At 37.0% G+C, this 15518-nt stretch overlaps 1 protein-coding gene across 3 annotated transcripts; it reads right to left on the bottom strand.

The window, feature by feature from the left end:
* Window positions 1–614: 614 nt before the first annotated feature.
* LOC112784235 (pentatricopeptide repeat-containing protein At5g48910-like) lies at window positions 615–8995 on the bottom strand. 3 transcript variants are annotated; one of them, XM_072230035.1, is made up of 4 exons: window positions 4777–6983; window positions 4057–4103; window positions 3916–3971; window positions 615–1912 (listed from the first exon to the last, which is right to left on the bottom strand). In XM_072230035.1, exon 1 carries the CDS (start codon window positions 6800–6802, stop codon window positions 4874–4876), a length of 1929 nt encoding a protein of 642 aa, XP_072086136.1. In that variant the 5' UTR covers window positions 6803–6983; the 3' UTR covers window positions 615–1912; window positions 3916–3971; window positions 4057–4103; window positions 4777–4873. The 3 variants fall into 3 exon arrangements, 2 of the variants coding, with proteins under 2 accessions (XP_072086136.1, XP_025683170.1); XR_003193793.2 differs by lacking the exons at window positions 615–1912; window positions 4777–6983 and adding an exon at window positions 8541–8995 and having other exon boundaries at window positions 3115–3971; XM_025827385.2 differs by lacking the exon at window positions 615–1912 and having other exon boundaries at window positions 3115–3971.
* Window positions 8996–15518: the final 6523 nt, after the last annotated feature.

The raw sequence follows: 15518 nt of genomic DNA, 5'->3' as shown, positions 1-15518 counted from the left end.
CTTTAACTTTAAACTAGATTTAAATCAGAGTTGCTGTTAAGTCTAAAATATTGGTTATGCAAGCACAATTTAGTTTTGTTTCTTGACGATTGATCGGTAACAAAACAAACAAGTTACTTTTGAATACACTGAGTTGCTATCACGTCTGCAAGATTGATTATGCGAGAGACAATTTCATTTTGTTTCATATCAAAAGAAAACAGAAACAGAACAGAGAAGACTAAATGACAAAGCCATATATTCTGGTTTAACCATCATGTAGAATGTGATTTACATCCAGTTTCCACCACAACTATAGTAGAATTTTTACTATCTTTTCAAAGATTTACAAACATCAATTTCCAATTATTCAACTTAATCCTATCAAGAACAAATCAAACTTATAACTAAGCTTGATTTAGCTAGATTCATTCTTAAACTTTCAACATCTAAGTACTCACCCAACTTAATAAGAGAATCCTCTTAGTATCATAAATACAAAACAATACATACAAAAGAGATCGAAATAATTTTCTGACTTTTTTCCATGATTACTTTCTTGCATTTTCTCTCAATGGCTTTGACTAATATCTTACATATTTAATTTTTCCATTGATTAAAAACACAAAGAAGGATAAAACTGAAGAATAGAAAATTCAATGTAAAATCATGAAGGAGAAGAAGGTATAGCTAGAAAACTATGAAGACCCAAATAGTGTGCTAACTCTATTTCAATTTTTAGCCGTTTACTCTTATAGCTTCTAAAACTTGAGCTTGGTTGAACACCTTTGACTTTGTTCTTCTTTCCCATAAATCATATCAGAGACGCAGATAAAAGATGAGACAACAGCAATCATTTCATGGATTATAGTATTGGCTTGAATCTTTACCTAGTTGCTTCTCTTTTTTCCTTTTTCTTACACTTCAAAATTTTGAACTATTGATCCATTCTTAGCTCCAAATTTCAATTATGACCTTTGATTTATAACAAAGTAAAACTTCTATTTTTTTTTCTTGCCCAAAAATGTGCAGTTAAAAGATGATAGCTTCAACAAGTTAGAGTGATTCAATCTTTGACTTTTTCCTCTTTTTTCCTTTTGGTGCATAAGTTTGGTGATCCACCTTTTTTCACTTTGCTTAAACCTAATCTGAACATACCTTTTTACTTACTTGTAAAACATATTTTTCTCCTTGATTTAAAGTTAATCACATGGGTTATGGTCATAAGAGAAAAGTAATTGCTTGTTTAGAGAGTTGAACACTTAATTACGGGCCAAAGAAGGGAACAAGTGCTGTCAAGAAAGCTTTGGACTAGTTTTTGAACATTTTATTTTTCTGCACAATGAACACATACATTACTCACATTTTTGGGCTTTCAACCCAACCACTAATGTTTGTCCTCATCAATTTATTGTTATTTTTCTTTAAACTCAACAATGTTTTAGAGTGCAAGCTATGGATAAATGAGTAAATACTTCTTTCAAATTAAAGTATCATCTTATGGTACTGCATCGAAAGCTTATTTGGTTAACAATAATGTGTGGAAGAAACTGAGAAGTCTGTAACAACTTCGTGAAGCTCAACCACTAGTGTCCACACCTTGCTATGATAATTTAAACCTTGACGATAATTCTCCTTCAGTGAAGGAGGAGCCACCAAAGGTAGAATTGAAATAGATTCCTAGTCACTTAAATTTATCTTTCATGGGAAAAAAAATCTTCATGTTATACTCCGTACATTTTTAAGTGACTTGGAAGAAGGAAAGCTGCTTAGAGTTTTGAAGGGCCACAAAGATGCTATTGGATGGAAAAATTCTGATTTACAGGAAATTAGTCCCACCCTCTGTACACAAGTTTTATGAAAGGCAACTACAAAATACATGTTCAACCCCAACAGTGAAGAATGTAGTAAAAACATGTTGTCAAGGTTAGACCTGTGCAGTTTGTACCAACAAAGAGAGGAATCAGTGTGGTTAAAAATAATTACAATGAACTCATTCCAAACAAAACAAGTAGATGATGAGGATGATGTAGGTTCATTGACTAAAGAAAATTAAATGATGCAATAAAGAGAAATCATTTTCACTTTCTTTATTGACCAAATATTGGAAAGAATTACAGGTTTGTTATGCATAATATTGTTTTTTTTATGGTTATTTTGGTCATAACCAGATTTACATAGCTCCAGAGAATCAAAAGAAAAATACTCAGTTATCCTTTTGGCAAATTTGCATGCCGAAAGATGCCTTTGGATTATGAATGCCCCTACCAGTTTTCAACGATGCATAGTAATTATGAACCACTTTTCAATGATGCAATGGGAAGATAATCAAGATTATTATAGACCAGTAATTATGAACCAAATTCACCCTCAAAATATAGAATTTATATTTAAACAGAAGTAAGATTTTTTATCATTAACTAAAAGAAAACCAATCCCAAAACGTGGGGTAAGAATCAGAGGTTCACTGCTTAAAGAACTGATGCAGATAGCAGTACCAAAGACACAAAAGTATCTGAGAATATGCCTGACATCACAAAAACATAATCCAATAAATATACCACAGATTAAAAATAGAATCAGTCCATAATTTGTTCCCTTTTCCTCCTCATGTAGTCTTCTCATATTAGCTACCCTAAGTCTCTGATCCCAAGTAACAAAAATAAAGCACTCTCCCAAATCTAGCACTAATTTATCAGAAAATATTTTGATAAATAACAAAATCGCTTTTATAATATCAAATGTGTGTGTCTTTAGTCTTTACCATGCCATTCTAAAAAGAAAGATAAAAAAAATTCAATTTAGTGGCCAATCAATGGGATCAATCTGAAAGAAAATGTACCAGATCATTATATAATTGGCTAAAATTAAATGCGGTCTGCTGTAATTGAACAAAAAAGATGACACTGGCCAAAGAACAAAAATCTTTCCAAAGAAGAAGTATTAAAGAGATTAAAAAATGCTTTGTACACAACAAAAATCAATTACCGTGTATTTGTATATATTTACATGTGTTGTTTTATACATTTCCAATATATATTTTATGTTTCAAATATGTATTTTATACGGGTAACTTATTTATGACTAATATTTTGCGTATATGTTAGAATGTTCACAACATACCACATGATGCAATTCCTAACCTTTGTCCATATTACCTGAGTAATGAGCTTTTACTTGCTTTTTGTTTTAAATACATTATATGATATAATTTGGATAACCATTCACGAGGTCAATGTAAAAGGTAGTTATTTTGCTGACGTAGCATTACCTAGTTGAATGTACGTCTAAAACTGTTTACACTGACAGGTCATTAAAAACATTCTAATAATAAATATATAAAAGAATATCATGTTCAGTTTTAAAACCAGCATTTTTGGAGCAAGGCAACACCTTCCAGATTATAGGGAAAACTGCAAACAAGATATTGCAAGACAGTTATGAAGCCCATAGTCAAAGGAGAGATGGGATTTCAAACATGAGAAACTACTGGTCAAGACAATTGAGGAACAATCAACAATGCATAGAACAAAGTCCTGTTCAGAAAGATGTATAACTAGGAACCTGAAGGATTTATAGCAAAAGACATGATGGGAAAGATAATTATAGGAATATTCTAAGAAGGTAGTAGGTGCCATAGGCATATGTTCTAGAATAGGTGGTGTGTCCTAGTAGTAGAATGTTTTAGGGTCTTTTAGGTTCCTATAGAATGTAATCTTTTATGTTGAATAAAATGGAAAAGAAAAATATTTAGCTTTAGTTAGTGTAGTTTTTAGGAGTAGCTTTAGCATATCAATTTCCTTATGAAGACAATTGCAGAACTAATCCAACATTTGAAAAGCATGTTGTTATATGACAACAAAAGTTAATCACGAGCTCCATAAAATCAAAAGAAAGGGGAGGGGAGAAAGGAACGAAAGATAAAGAGGGACTCACAAAATAGCGGCTCTTATATTCAATGAAGAGAAAATGGCAATGGAATCTCCAGCAGCCTAAACATCAACAATGAAATTAAAACAAGTAGAATAATCACAGAAACCCAAGAAGTAACCATAGCTAAAAGCAATTAAAACTTACCAATGGAACTTGGTTGAAGTGAGCCATGATAAGGGTTGTGCAAGCAGCTGTAAATCAAATGCATTGGAGTCATGGTTTTTTAGATTGAATTTTGAACTAGGATTTATCTTGGAAACTAATAAGAATAAAGACTATACTTGCTCTTACCCATAATACCAAGGTATTAGGATTTATCTTATGGATGGAATAGTTTAAGTAATGGAGTGAGTAAGATGGTTTGGCATTTCATCAAGGGAAGGTGTTTGTTTCAGTGTTTTATGAATAAGGAACATTATGCATGAGCAGTGATTGGAGCTACAGACTACCGGTGTGACAAAAATGGTAGAGCTGCAGCTTGGATGGGAACCTTGAGGTGTGTTCCCCTCTCAAAAGTGGTTCTAAGGAAATTACCTTCGATGCTGATTGGAAAACCTCTCCTCCAAAATTATTAATCTCTGCACAAGAATGTACTTGAAAACAGCTCAGTTATGACAAAAGTTCTCTCAAAGTCACTTTTAAGGCACATTCACATGACCGTAATGATCATTTGTTAAAATGTAACTTAAGAATTTTATACGGTAAATGCCAACTAAATTTTGAAAAACAAAAAGTAACTATAGTACTTGGGAGGTTTATATATTTGAGATTACATCAGTCTGAGCAAGTTATGTGCAAAAGGCATCTACTTTATGGACAATAAAAAGGATCTTTTGATGTACAAATTCTAGCAACTATACTCACCAGTACAGAGGCTTTGCTTTTCAAAGACACTCAAAGGAGGTTAGTAACAGTTAGAACAATCGAAAACCTATAGTTGCAGTCACCATAGAATGACCAACTACCAGTAGTCCATACAAGAACATGAACCATGCTCAAAATGGTGAAACCGCTTCCTGTCCCTGATAGTTATCTTGCGATTGTAAATCTTTGATATTAATTTCATGGAGGAATGACAATCTTCACAAATTCGCAAGTTTTTCACAATCTGAAGTGGGGTCTTTGGTGTTGTACTAATTAAGCCAAAGGCAACTGCAATCTTCTCACTGTGGTAATGCAGCACACTTTCTTTATGTGTCTCATCCATCTTAAGCAAGACTTGTGTGGTATTTGGCCTATAACCTTCAAAATTTAATTTGTTAGAAATTTCCTCCAACATTGAGTGTATTTCTTTGGCACTAGGATGGGAATCATCTTCAACAAGAAACTCATGAATAACACCATCAATCTCGATCCAACTGCATCCAGGGTCTTTCCTTATGTCCAAGTCTTTCATCATCAACCTCACTTCTGCAACTGCATCCCAATCACCAGATGAGGCATATATGTTCGAGATAGCCACATATGCCCCACTATCGTGTGGAGCCAGTTGCATTAAAACCTCTGCTGCACGCCTTCCAATTTCAACATTCTTATGTACCTTACAAGCACCAAGCAAAGCCTTCCATATGACATCATCTGATTTTATTGGCATGTTCAATATAAGTTCTTTGGCTTCTTCTAGATATCCAGCACGTCCCAAGAGATCAACCATGCATCCATAGTGCTCTATCCGAGGCACAAACCCCACATTAACCATATGATTGAAATATGATCTACCCTTGTCTACTAACCCTGCATGGCTACAAGCACTCAAGATGGCTATGTATGTTACATCACTAGGGGATATGCCACTTCTTTCCATCCTCGCAAAAAAATCAAACACGTCCTTGGCTTTACCATGCATGGCTAGACCACCGAGTATAGCATTCCATGTTATCACATTACTCTTAGGCAGACTCTCAAAGACCTGAACAGCCTTCCCAATGCTCCCACACTTTGCATACATATCAACTAATGCAGAGCCAAGAGCGTCATCAATCTTAATCTTGTTCCTCTCTGCATACAAATGCACCCATTTCCCCATTTCAATGGCCCCGAGCCGTGAAATTGCAGGCAACACGCTGACCAAAGTCACCCGGTTCGGGAGCAAATCCTCCATCTGCATCCTATGAAACAATTCTATGGCCTCCAAAAAATACCCATTTTGTGCATAGCCGGAAATCATTGCATTCCAAGAAACCACACTCCTTTTATGCATCCTGTCAAACAACTCCCTAGCAGCCGTAAGGTTCCCAACTCTCACATACCCATCAACCATCACATTGCACAGAACCACAATACCCTCCTCCCTCCTCTTATCCCTCATCACTTTGTTCATATAATCAACACCATCAAAACTCCTGCGAAACAAAACATGGGAATCCTCCATATTCCCGCACATCACATACATCCTTAGCAGATTGCTAACCACAAACTCATCACCAGAAAATCCAAACTTCACAACCAAACCATGAACCTGCTTCCCTTCCTCCAACCTGGTCAACACTGAACAAGCCTTCAACACAGAAGGGAAGGTGAACCTGTTGGGTTCCACCATCCCATCAGACACCATATTGCAGAAAAACAGCAAGGCATGCAGTGGCCTATCATGGGTTTCAGCAAGTGCTCTTATCAACGTGTTCCAGGCAAAGCAATCTGGTTCAGGCATTTCATCGAACAACGAGAGGGCATAGTCAATATCACGAAAATCAGAGGTTGCAGAGTGCCTGAGAAGCTCTGTTGCCACAACAGGTTCATGGTTTTGTGCTGTTTTGATGAGAAAGGCATGCACTTGCTTCAATTCTTGCATGCTTTGGCATGTCCTGATTTGTGTGAGGAACAACTGTGAATGATGAGGTGTGCTGGTTTTGGGGTGCAACAGTGGTATGTTCATGTTTATGGATGACATTAACGTTGGAACTTAAAGAGGATTATGGTTTTGGTTTTTGGTTTGGATATACCCCTTCCCTTAATCGTGGCTCCACCGTTGGTTGTGTCAAGAGTAAGGTTCTGAAAACCGGACCGGTCATCAAACCGTTTTAGTCACTGGTTCATTGGTTCACTGGTCTAATCGGTCTAACCGAGGTTCAACCGGAAAAACCGTTCCATAATAAAATAATAAATAAATTATAAATAAACATCCTAAGTATCTTTCAAATTTAAAACCCTACGTAAAATATCACCAACTAAATGTAATTAATCACCAAAATATGCAATAACTTGCTGCAAATTTGTGGACAATTAACATAATTATACTTCCATTAAGAATAGCTGGATTGAATTACAATGCACAAGTTAAAGATAGAGAATATTGTCTTAATGTAGCTAAGTCAAAAAGTAAAACAAAAAATGATAATGTTGCACAATAAACACAAAACAGAGCCCGAAACAAACACAACACAACAAAGCCTGAAACAAAAAGAATCCAACACGGAGGAGGGGTAGCAAGTCCACGGAGATCAAGAACAGGGACAGTGCAACCAAACAATGAAAACAGAATTTTGTTTATATAACAAAACAATCAAAACATGAATCATACAATCACTAATTGCAAATTTTTTCTTCATAAGAACAGAACAATGAAAACATGAAGCATATAATAAATCAAAAGATCACCAATTGCAAATCTTTTAATAAGAACAGAAGTTAGAACAGTGAAAAATGAAGAAAGATTAGTAGCTTTCAACCCAATTTTAACAAAGCTCATCACAATGATTAACAACAAAAAAAAGCAATGAAGGAACAGTGAATCAATAACACAGGCAGTGCAAATTCAAGAAACTTTAATAAAATTTAACTACAGAAACAGACAGTAAAGCAGTAATAGAGTAAGCAATTTAAAATTTATCATCAAATACATTCAATGAGCAAAACCAATCAACCAAGTACTGACTGGGCATTCAGAAAAAAAAAATCAAAAGAACATTTAAATCACAGCAAAAACACAACAACAATAGGAACATTTAAAACAAAGCAACCCAAAAAAAAAATCTAAAAATCACCATTGCTGAAAACAATGATTTGACCCGTGTATGCTCAAAGAATTAAAAGCTAAGCTTACAGGAAAGTGAAGAATACCAAAACCAAAGAACCTTCAATCACAGCTTAAATCAAGAACAGAAAATCACAACAAAAACAAAAAAATTAAAAGTATCAGAAGAACAACAGAACAACAACACAAGAACAATTAGCAAATTAACAAATTCACAATAACAGTTAAAATTTACTAGAAGAACGCTAATGCAAGTGGAATCATCATGCTAATATGTTTTCTGCAAAGATGCTATTTGTGCAGCTAAAATTTCCTAATTATTAATATCCAATTATTCTAATTTCACATGCAATCAACTTACTAAGTTTCTAAAAGCTAGAAATTATAAAACCAACCAGAAAAATGGTTAAAGCATTTCATCAAACATGCTGAGTGCGGTAAAATAAAAACAAAATAAGAGAATTCAAAGCTTAATATCAATGTGATAGAGAAGAGAACATAACTATTGTAACTTTAATTCAGTCTATGAAATAATCCAAACCAATACCAAATCAAATAGTTACTTATTGTAATAGAAATCAGAAGTTGCAGAGTTTGAAGCAGAGTATTGGTATTGTGTGAGTGTATTGTCTGGTGGCGGGTTTAGGGAACTCACGGCGGCGACAAAAGAGAGCAGTTCGACGGCTAGGTGGAGCGCGCGGGTTGGTCGCAGTGTTTGAAGCAGAGCAACGTGGCTTCCAGACGAACACGAATGCGAACTCGAACGGTGAACGGCGAGTGAACGCCGAGCGAACGTGAACGGCGAAGAACGCGAACGAAGACGACAGCTGAACGAAGACGCGAACGTGAACAGCAAACAAACGGCGACGGAAGCACGGCTAAGCAGACAAAGACGACGGACGCCGAGCTCGAGGAAGCAACCGCGATCGGTGACAGCGAACAGGGGTTGAAGACTTGGGTCACGAGGGAAGCTAGATAGACGGACGGATGGCGAACTTTGAGTGCGACGGACGCGGCAGTATGCCACTCCTTGCGGCGGTGGTGTAGGCTTACAGTGCTAGGGTTTTTTGGCTGGGGTTGTGTGATTTCTTTCTGAATGAAAGAAAGGGGGAAAGGGAGAAAGAAACGAAGGAGCTTTCGTTTTTGTGTAAACCGGGCGGATTCCGGTTCGGTCCAACCGACCGGTTCTTGTCCGGTTCAATGATTTTTCACCGATTTTCTACAAGAGTTTTATATGTCTGACCGGATCGTTAATGTTGCCGGTTCGCAATTAAACCGGTCCGACCAACCGGTCCAATCCAGTTTTCAAAATAAAAGGTGAAAATGGAAAATATGCTATTTTTTAGTAAAATTTTAAAAATAGAAAATATGAAAATGAAATCAGAAAATTATAACGTAAATCAAATACATTCTTAGCAAAGAGATAAGGGGGAGAGACTTTGAGGGTGAAACACGGTGAGGCAGCCGGTAATATCGGCGGAAGAGATAAGGGGGAGAGCGGGGGAGGGATTGCATCAGGGGAAAAGGAGGATCATATTTCGGGAGGGGTTTCTAAGCCTTTGAAGGTTTCTTTCAGGGACAAAGTTGTGGGTTCCAAGATTGCTAAAGCTTTTTCACTTGTTGAAACTTTATCGGGAGATAACATTGCGGTAGTTTCTGGGAAGCAAGGAGATCTCTTGCCACCGAGTGTCACGTTTACCCAAGAAGCTAAGAATTGCTTGGCAGAACCTTATAAGGATGCTATAGTGATTAAGGTGCTAGGTAAACATTATAGCTACACTACATTGTCTCATAAACTCCGAACGGTATGGAGGATTAAGGGAGGTTTTGATTTATTGGACGTGGGATTTGACTACTTTCTTGTGAAGTTTGATGTAGCTGAGGAGCGAGAAAAGGTTCTCTTAGGAGGTCCGTGGATGATCGAGGGAAATTATGTGGCTGTGAAGCCTTGGGATCAAGAGTTTAGATCAAGTGAAAACTGTTTTGGAGCAACTTTAGTGTGGATTAGAATTTCCGGATTACCAATTTGGTGCTACCAAGAAGATGCAATGCTCCGTGTTGCGGCTGCAGTTGGCATTCCCGTTAAGGTTGATTTGGCAACAAAATTAGCTGAAAGAGGACGATATGCTCGAGCCTGTGTTCAGATAGATTTAGGATTGCCAATGACTAAGAAGATTCTTGTTGAAGGTGTTGAATATGAGGTTGAATATGAAAGTCTTCACCTTATTTGTGGCTCCTGTCTCAAGTTTGGTCATGATATGAAGGTGTGCAAGACTGACAGCAATGCAGGAGGAGGAACTAATGCCAAGGTGATCAGCGATGTAGCAAAGCAGCCAGAAAACTCAAATTCAAAAAATCCAGTACATGTGGAAAAGGAAAGTTTTCATTTTGGCAAGAATCTTGGAGATGAGACTGTAAATGTTACTGTCCCGGATTTGGTGGAGAGTGATTTGCATGCTGTTCATGTAGACCATGCACAACATGAGGATTTGGAAGGTTGGACTCAAGTGATTAGGAAAGGAAAGTATAAAATGGGTCAAAAGCCTTCTCTTAGCACCCATCAGGTCCAACCAAAAGTAAAGAAGACTCCTAACAAGGCTACCAATACTTGGACAAGGCCTAATCACCAACGTACAACACATGCAACTGGATCCAAAGTAAAATTAAGCAGGGGCATCAATATTGGAAAACCGGTTAGTGTGGCTTCTTCGGGGACCCGGCACAATGTTCATCATCAGCAGCAAGGTGAGACAACAAATGGCACTGTGCGAAAGCGTCCTCGCCCAAACTCTTTGCAGAATTCACCAGTAGATAAGGATGGAGCATCGACGGCGGGTATGGTGCAAGTTTCGACGGAGAAAATTGGGCTGCAACTTGAGAGTCCATTAAAGGCAGGATCGTCGAAGACAGGGACATCATGTTGAGTCTCGGGTTTGTTATTGGAGCTCTCTTTTTGCTGTTTTTATGGATAGTTTCAATATCATAGCCTGGAATGTGAGGGGTGCGTCTAACAAGATGGCCCGTGTGCATTGCAAAAATTTGGTGAGAATATATAAACCATCTTTCTTCTTTCTCTTTGAGACTCATACCATCTTTAATAATTTGAAGAATTTTTGGGATAAGTTGGGTTTTCATTGTGTTGGTATTGAGGAAGCAGTAGGACACAGGGGTGGCATTTGGTTTCTATCTTCTATTGCTAATGCTTCTTGTGTGGTTATTGATCAAATTGACCAATGTATCACAGTAAAAGTGAGTGTGGGTAACTTAGTTTGGCTTTGTAGTGCAGTATATGGGAGTCCTCAATTCGAAAAAAGATGTATGCTTTGGGATCATTTGCGTTCTATTAATTCAGGCCATAATAGACCATGGATGGCCATTGGTGATTTTAATGAGATTGTGGCACCAGATGAGAGTACAGGTGCTTATTTTTCTTCTCACAGAGCTAGTCTATTAGCTACTACTCTAGATGACTGTGAGCTCTTTGATCTTAAAGTGACTGGTAGGAGATATACTTGGTATAGAGCAGTTCAGGCTGGCAGGGACTTGGCTAAAAGGTTGGATAGAGCTATAGTTAATGAGGCGTGGATGACAATGTTTCCTGAGGGTTATTCTGAAATTCTTAGCAGGCTTCATTCTGATCATTGTCCTATTTTAGTTCGTTGTCATGGTAGCCCCAGAGTGAAAGGTTCACGTCCTTTTAGGTTTCAAGCTGCGTGGGCAACACATCCTTCTTATAAACATGTTATTAGTAAGGCTTGGAATCAAGAGTTTGGAGGCGTTACCGAAAGGCTTAAGATGGTTCAACAAGCTTCTTTGGACTTCAACTCAAAGATTTTTGGAAATATTTTTGTGCGAAAAAATAAGCTGGAATATCAGATTGATCAGATTCAACGGCGTTTGGAGGTTACCGATGTGTTATCTCTGAGAATTAAAGAAGCTGAACTGAGAGAAGATTACAATAGGCTTTTGTTGCAAGAGGAACTTTTTTGGTACCAGAAATCTAGAGAGCAGTGGGTCAAGTATGGGGATAGAAACACTAAATTCTTTCATCTTCAGACTTTGGTACGTAGAAACCATAATAGAGTACATGGATTATATGTTAGAGATGGGTCTTGGTCTACTGATCCAGATATTCTCCAGGAAGAAGCTCTCTCTTTTTACAAGAATCTCTTTGGTACAACGGAAGAGGTTGAGGTTGATTGTTTAGGGGATGTTCCGATGCCCACACTAAGTACTGAGGCTTGTGCTAGGTTAATTGACCCTGTCTCTTTTGCGGAAGTCAAGTCAGCAGTATTTAGTATGAGCCCTTTTAAGGCTCCTGGTCCAGATGGCTTTCAAGCTTATTTTTTTAAAGAATATTGGGAGATAGTAGGCACTGAGATTTGGAATATTGTCTGGAGCGCTTTTTTGGGAGAGTTCTTAAATCCTAGCATCATGGAAACTCTGATTGTGCTTATTCCTAAAATTGATAACCCTACCTTTCTGAAGGATTTCAGGCCTATTAGCTTGTGTAATGTTGTTTATAAAATTATCATAAAAGTATTGACTAACTGACTTCGGCCTTTTCTTCCAGATATTGTTAGTCCTTTACAAGGAGGTTTTATTCCGGGTCGTGGTGCTCCTGATAATATTATTGTGGCCCAAGAAATTCTGAATTTTATGAAGCACACAAAATCCAAGAAAGGTACTCTTGCTTTTAAAATTGATCTTGAAAAAGCTTATGATAGGGTGGATTGGAGGTTTTTGGAGAGTACTCTCATTGCTTTTGGTTTTCCTATCATCACTGTTAATTTGATTATGACTTGTGTCCGTGCATCATCTCTTTCTATTATGTGGAATGGGAATAGATTGGATAGTTTTGCTCCTATAAGGGGGCTTAGACAGGGCGATCCAATGTCTCCTTACTTATTTGTGCTTTGTATGGAAAGACTTGCTTGCTATATATCTCATAAGGTGGTCGAGGGTGTGTGGAAACCAGTTTCTGTCACTAGGGGTGGCCCAAAATTTTCTCATTTGATGTTTGCAGATGATCTCTTACTCTTCTGTCAGGCTACAAAGAGTCAGGTCCAAATGGTCATGCATTCTCTTAACATTTTTTGCAAGGCATTTGGCATAAAAGTGAATCTTGAAAAGTCTAAAGCTTTTTGTTCTAAAAATGTGACTGCTCGTAGAAGAGATATTTTTACTAGTGTTTCTTCAATACATTTTGCTTTGGACTTAGGAAGATATCTTGGAGTTAACCTTAATCATTCCCGTACCAGTAGGGCTTCTTTTCATTCGGTGATTGAAAAGGTGAGGGGAAGATTAGCTAATTGGAAAGGAAGGCTTCTAAATAAAGCAGGGAGACTTTGCCTGATCAATTCTGTTGCAGCATCCATTCCTGTCTATCATATGCAGGTATCTTTTTTTCCAAATTGGGTTTGTGATAAATTATCTTCTATGATGAGACAGTTCCTTTGGAAGGGTCAAGTTGATGGTAAAGGTCTTTCTCTTGTTAATTGGAGGACCGTGATCACTTCAAAAAAATTTGGTGGCCTGGGTGTTAGAGATCCTGCGTGTGTTAATATATCTTTACTTGGTAAATTGGTGTGGCAACTTTTTCATTGTCAGGACAAGCCTTGGGTTGCTCTATTGAGGGCGAAGTATATGAGGAATGAGGGAGTTTTAGATGGCCCTGTCCCTTGCAATGCTTCTCATGTTTGGAAGAGTATCTCAAAGGCTTTTGGTGCTCTTAAAGATGCCTTCTCTTGGTGCGTTGGGTCACTTGATCAATCTTTTTGGTTTGACAATTGGAGTATTGAGGGTCCAATTGCTCAAGATGTCCCTTTTGTACATATATCTGACTCTGATTTAACTATTAGAGACGTTTGGAAAGATGGTCAATGGAATCTCCATGATATTTTCTCTATCATTCCAGAAGATGTCAAACAGCGTTTGAATGCTTATAATCCGGATTTGAATGCTGGAGAGAGTTCGGGTTGGTCGTGGGGTGTGGCATCTTCTAGACTTTACTCAGCTAGGAGTGGGTACAGTTGGCTAGCCAAAAGAAAGTTTGACTGAAATGAGCATGATAATTGGTTGTGGGTATGGCAACTGCATATTCCTGAGAAGTACAAGTTCTTGATTTGGCTCAGTCTTCATAATGCTATTCCTACGGCAGAGTTTCGTTTGGGTCGTGGTTTAGCTTTATCTAGCACCTGTCATCGATGTCAGAATGGTTCTGAATCAATTCTTCATTGTCTTCGGGAGTGCCCTAGTGCCAAGGAGGTCTGGAACCTTTTAGGCCTGTATTCAGATAACTCGAATTTACATGATTGGCTCTATAGAGGTGCAAGGAGTGAAAATATTTTTCTTTTCTTTTCGACCATATGGTGGATTTGGAGAAGCAGGAATCATGACTTATTTAATATAGATGATTCATGGAGTGCTAGTAAAGTGGTGAGTTTGATTCGTAGTTCAGTAAGGGAGTTTCACACTATTTTTGCTATGCATCAATCTCTGTCTCCTCCTTCACTTTGTTTGCATTGGGTTCCACCTCCAGTTTATTCTGTTAAATTGAATTGTGATGCTAGTTGGTTTCCTCCTTCTGGCTATGCTGGTTTTGGTTGTATCATTCGTAATCCTGATGGATGTTGGTTGAAAGGTTGCACTGGGAAAGTCAAAGTGTGCAGTGTTCTTTTTGCTGAATTGTATGCAATTTGGAGAGGCTTACTTCTTGCTTGGGAGAGTGGATTTCGTGAGGTTATTTGTGAAACAGACTGTTTAGAAGCTCTTTTCTTGGTAAACCAAAGAATGCTTGGTAAGGATATTCCGGAATGGGATTTGGCAAAGCATATACATGAGGTTATGAATTGGAATTGAAGAGTCTCTATTCTTTTAATTCAGAGGACTGCAAATAGTGTTGCAGATTGTATGGCTAAAGCAGTTGCTTCTGTCGAGGACATTCACTCGAATTGGAGCCAACCATGGAGTGAGCTTCAACATCTAATAGATTTAGATATGACCCTAGCCAATTAATTTGGTTTTGTCTCTTTTTTTTTTCTTTTTTTTCTATTTAGTCACCAAAAAAAAAATACATTCTTAGCATGGGTTTTGGTTTATGTTTTCGTTTTTAGTGTTTTTATTTTAGAATTTTGTAAATAAAAAAGAAAAATAATAAAAGCAATATAATTCAATTTTTTATTTTATCTTTTATTTTATTTTATTTTTTTATAAAATTCTAAAAATAAAAAATAAAATAAAACTTAACATATGATTAGCATTTTTCTAACTAAATAAAGTCATTTTGGTTTTGGAATTTTAGAACAAAAATAACTTGATCTAGTCTAGACAGTAGTTTTTGAAAATTAGACAAATCACTAATTTTATTAAAATTGGATAAGTTGAAGTGGATTCCACCATTTTCACTTAAGGCAGGAGCTTTTTTGGGAGGAAAAGTATAGGGTACCAATATACTATCTGCCAATTTATTGCCAACAATAATTAATTATTATATTTTAAACACATGTATAAAGAGACACATCTCGGAAATACATATATAAAGACACTTCCATTAGACACAGCCATAAAAAAATTATTTTTATCAGACACATCCACAAAGACACTTTCATTAAACATATTCATAAACAAGAGT

This window comes from Arachis hypogaea, chromosome 20, assembly GCF_003086295.3.
Source record: "Arachis hypogaea cultivar Tifrunner chromosome 20, arahy.Tifrunner.gnm2.J5K5, whole genome shotgun sequence".
Taxonomy (NCBI): Eukaryota; Viridiplantae; Streptophyta; class Magnoliopsida; order Fabales; family Fabaceae; genus Arachis; species Arachis hypogaea.
This window is presented reverse-complemented; position numbering and strand designations above follow the sequence as displayed.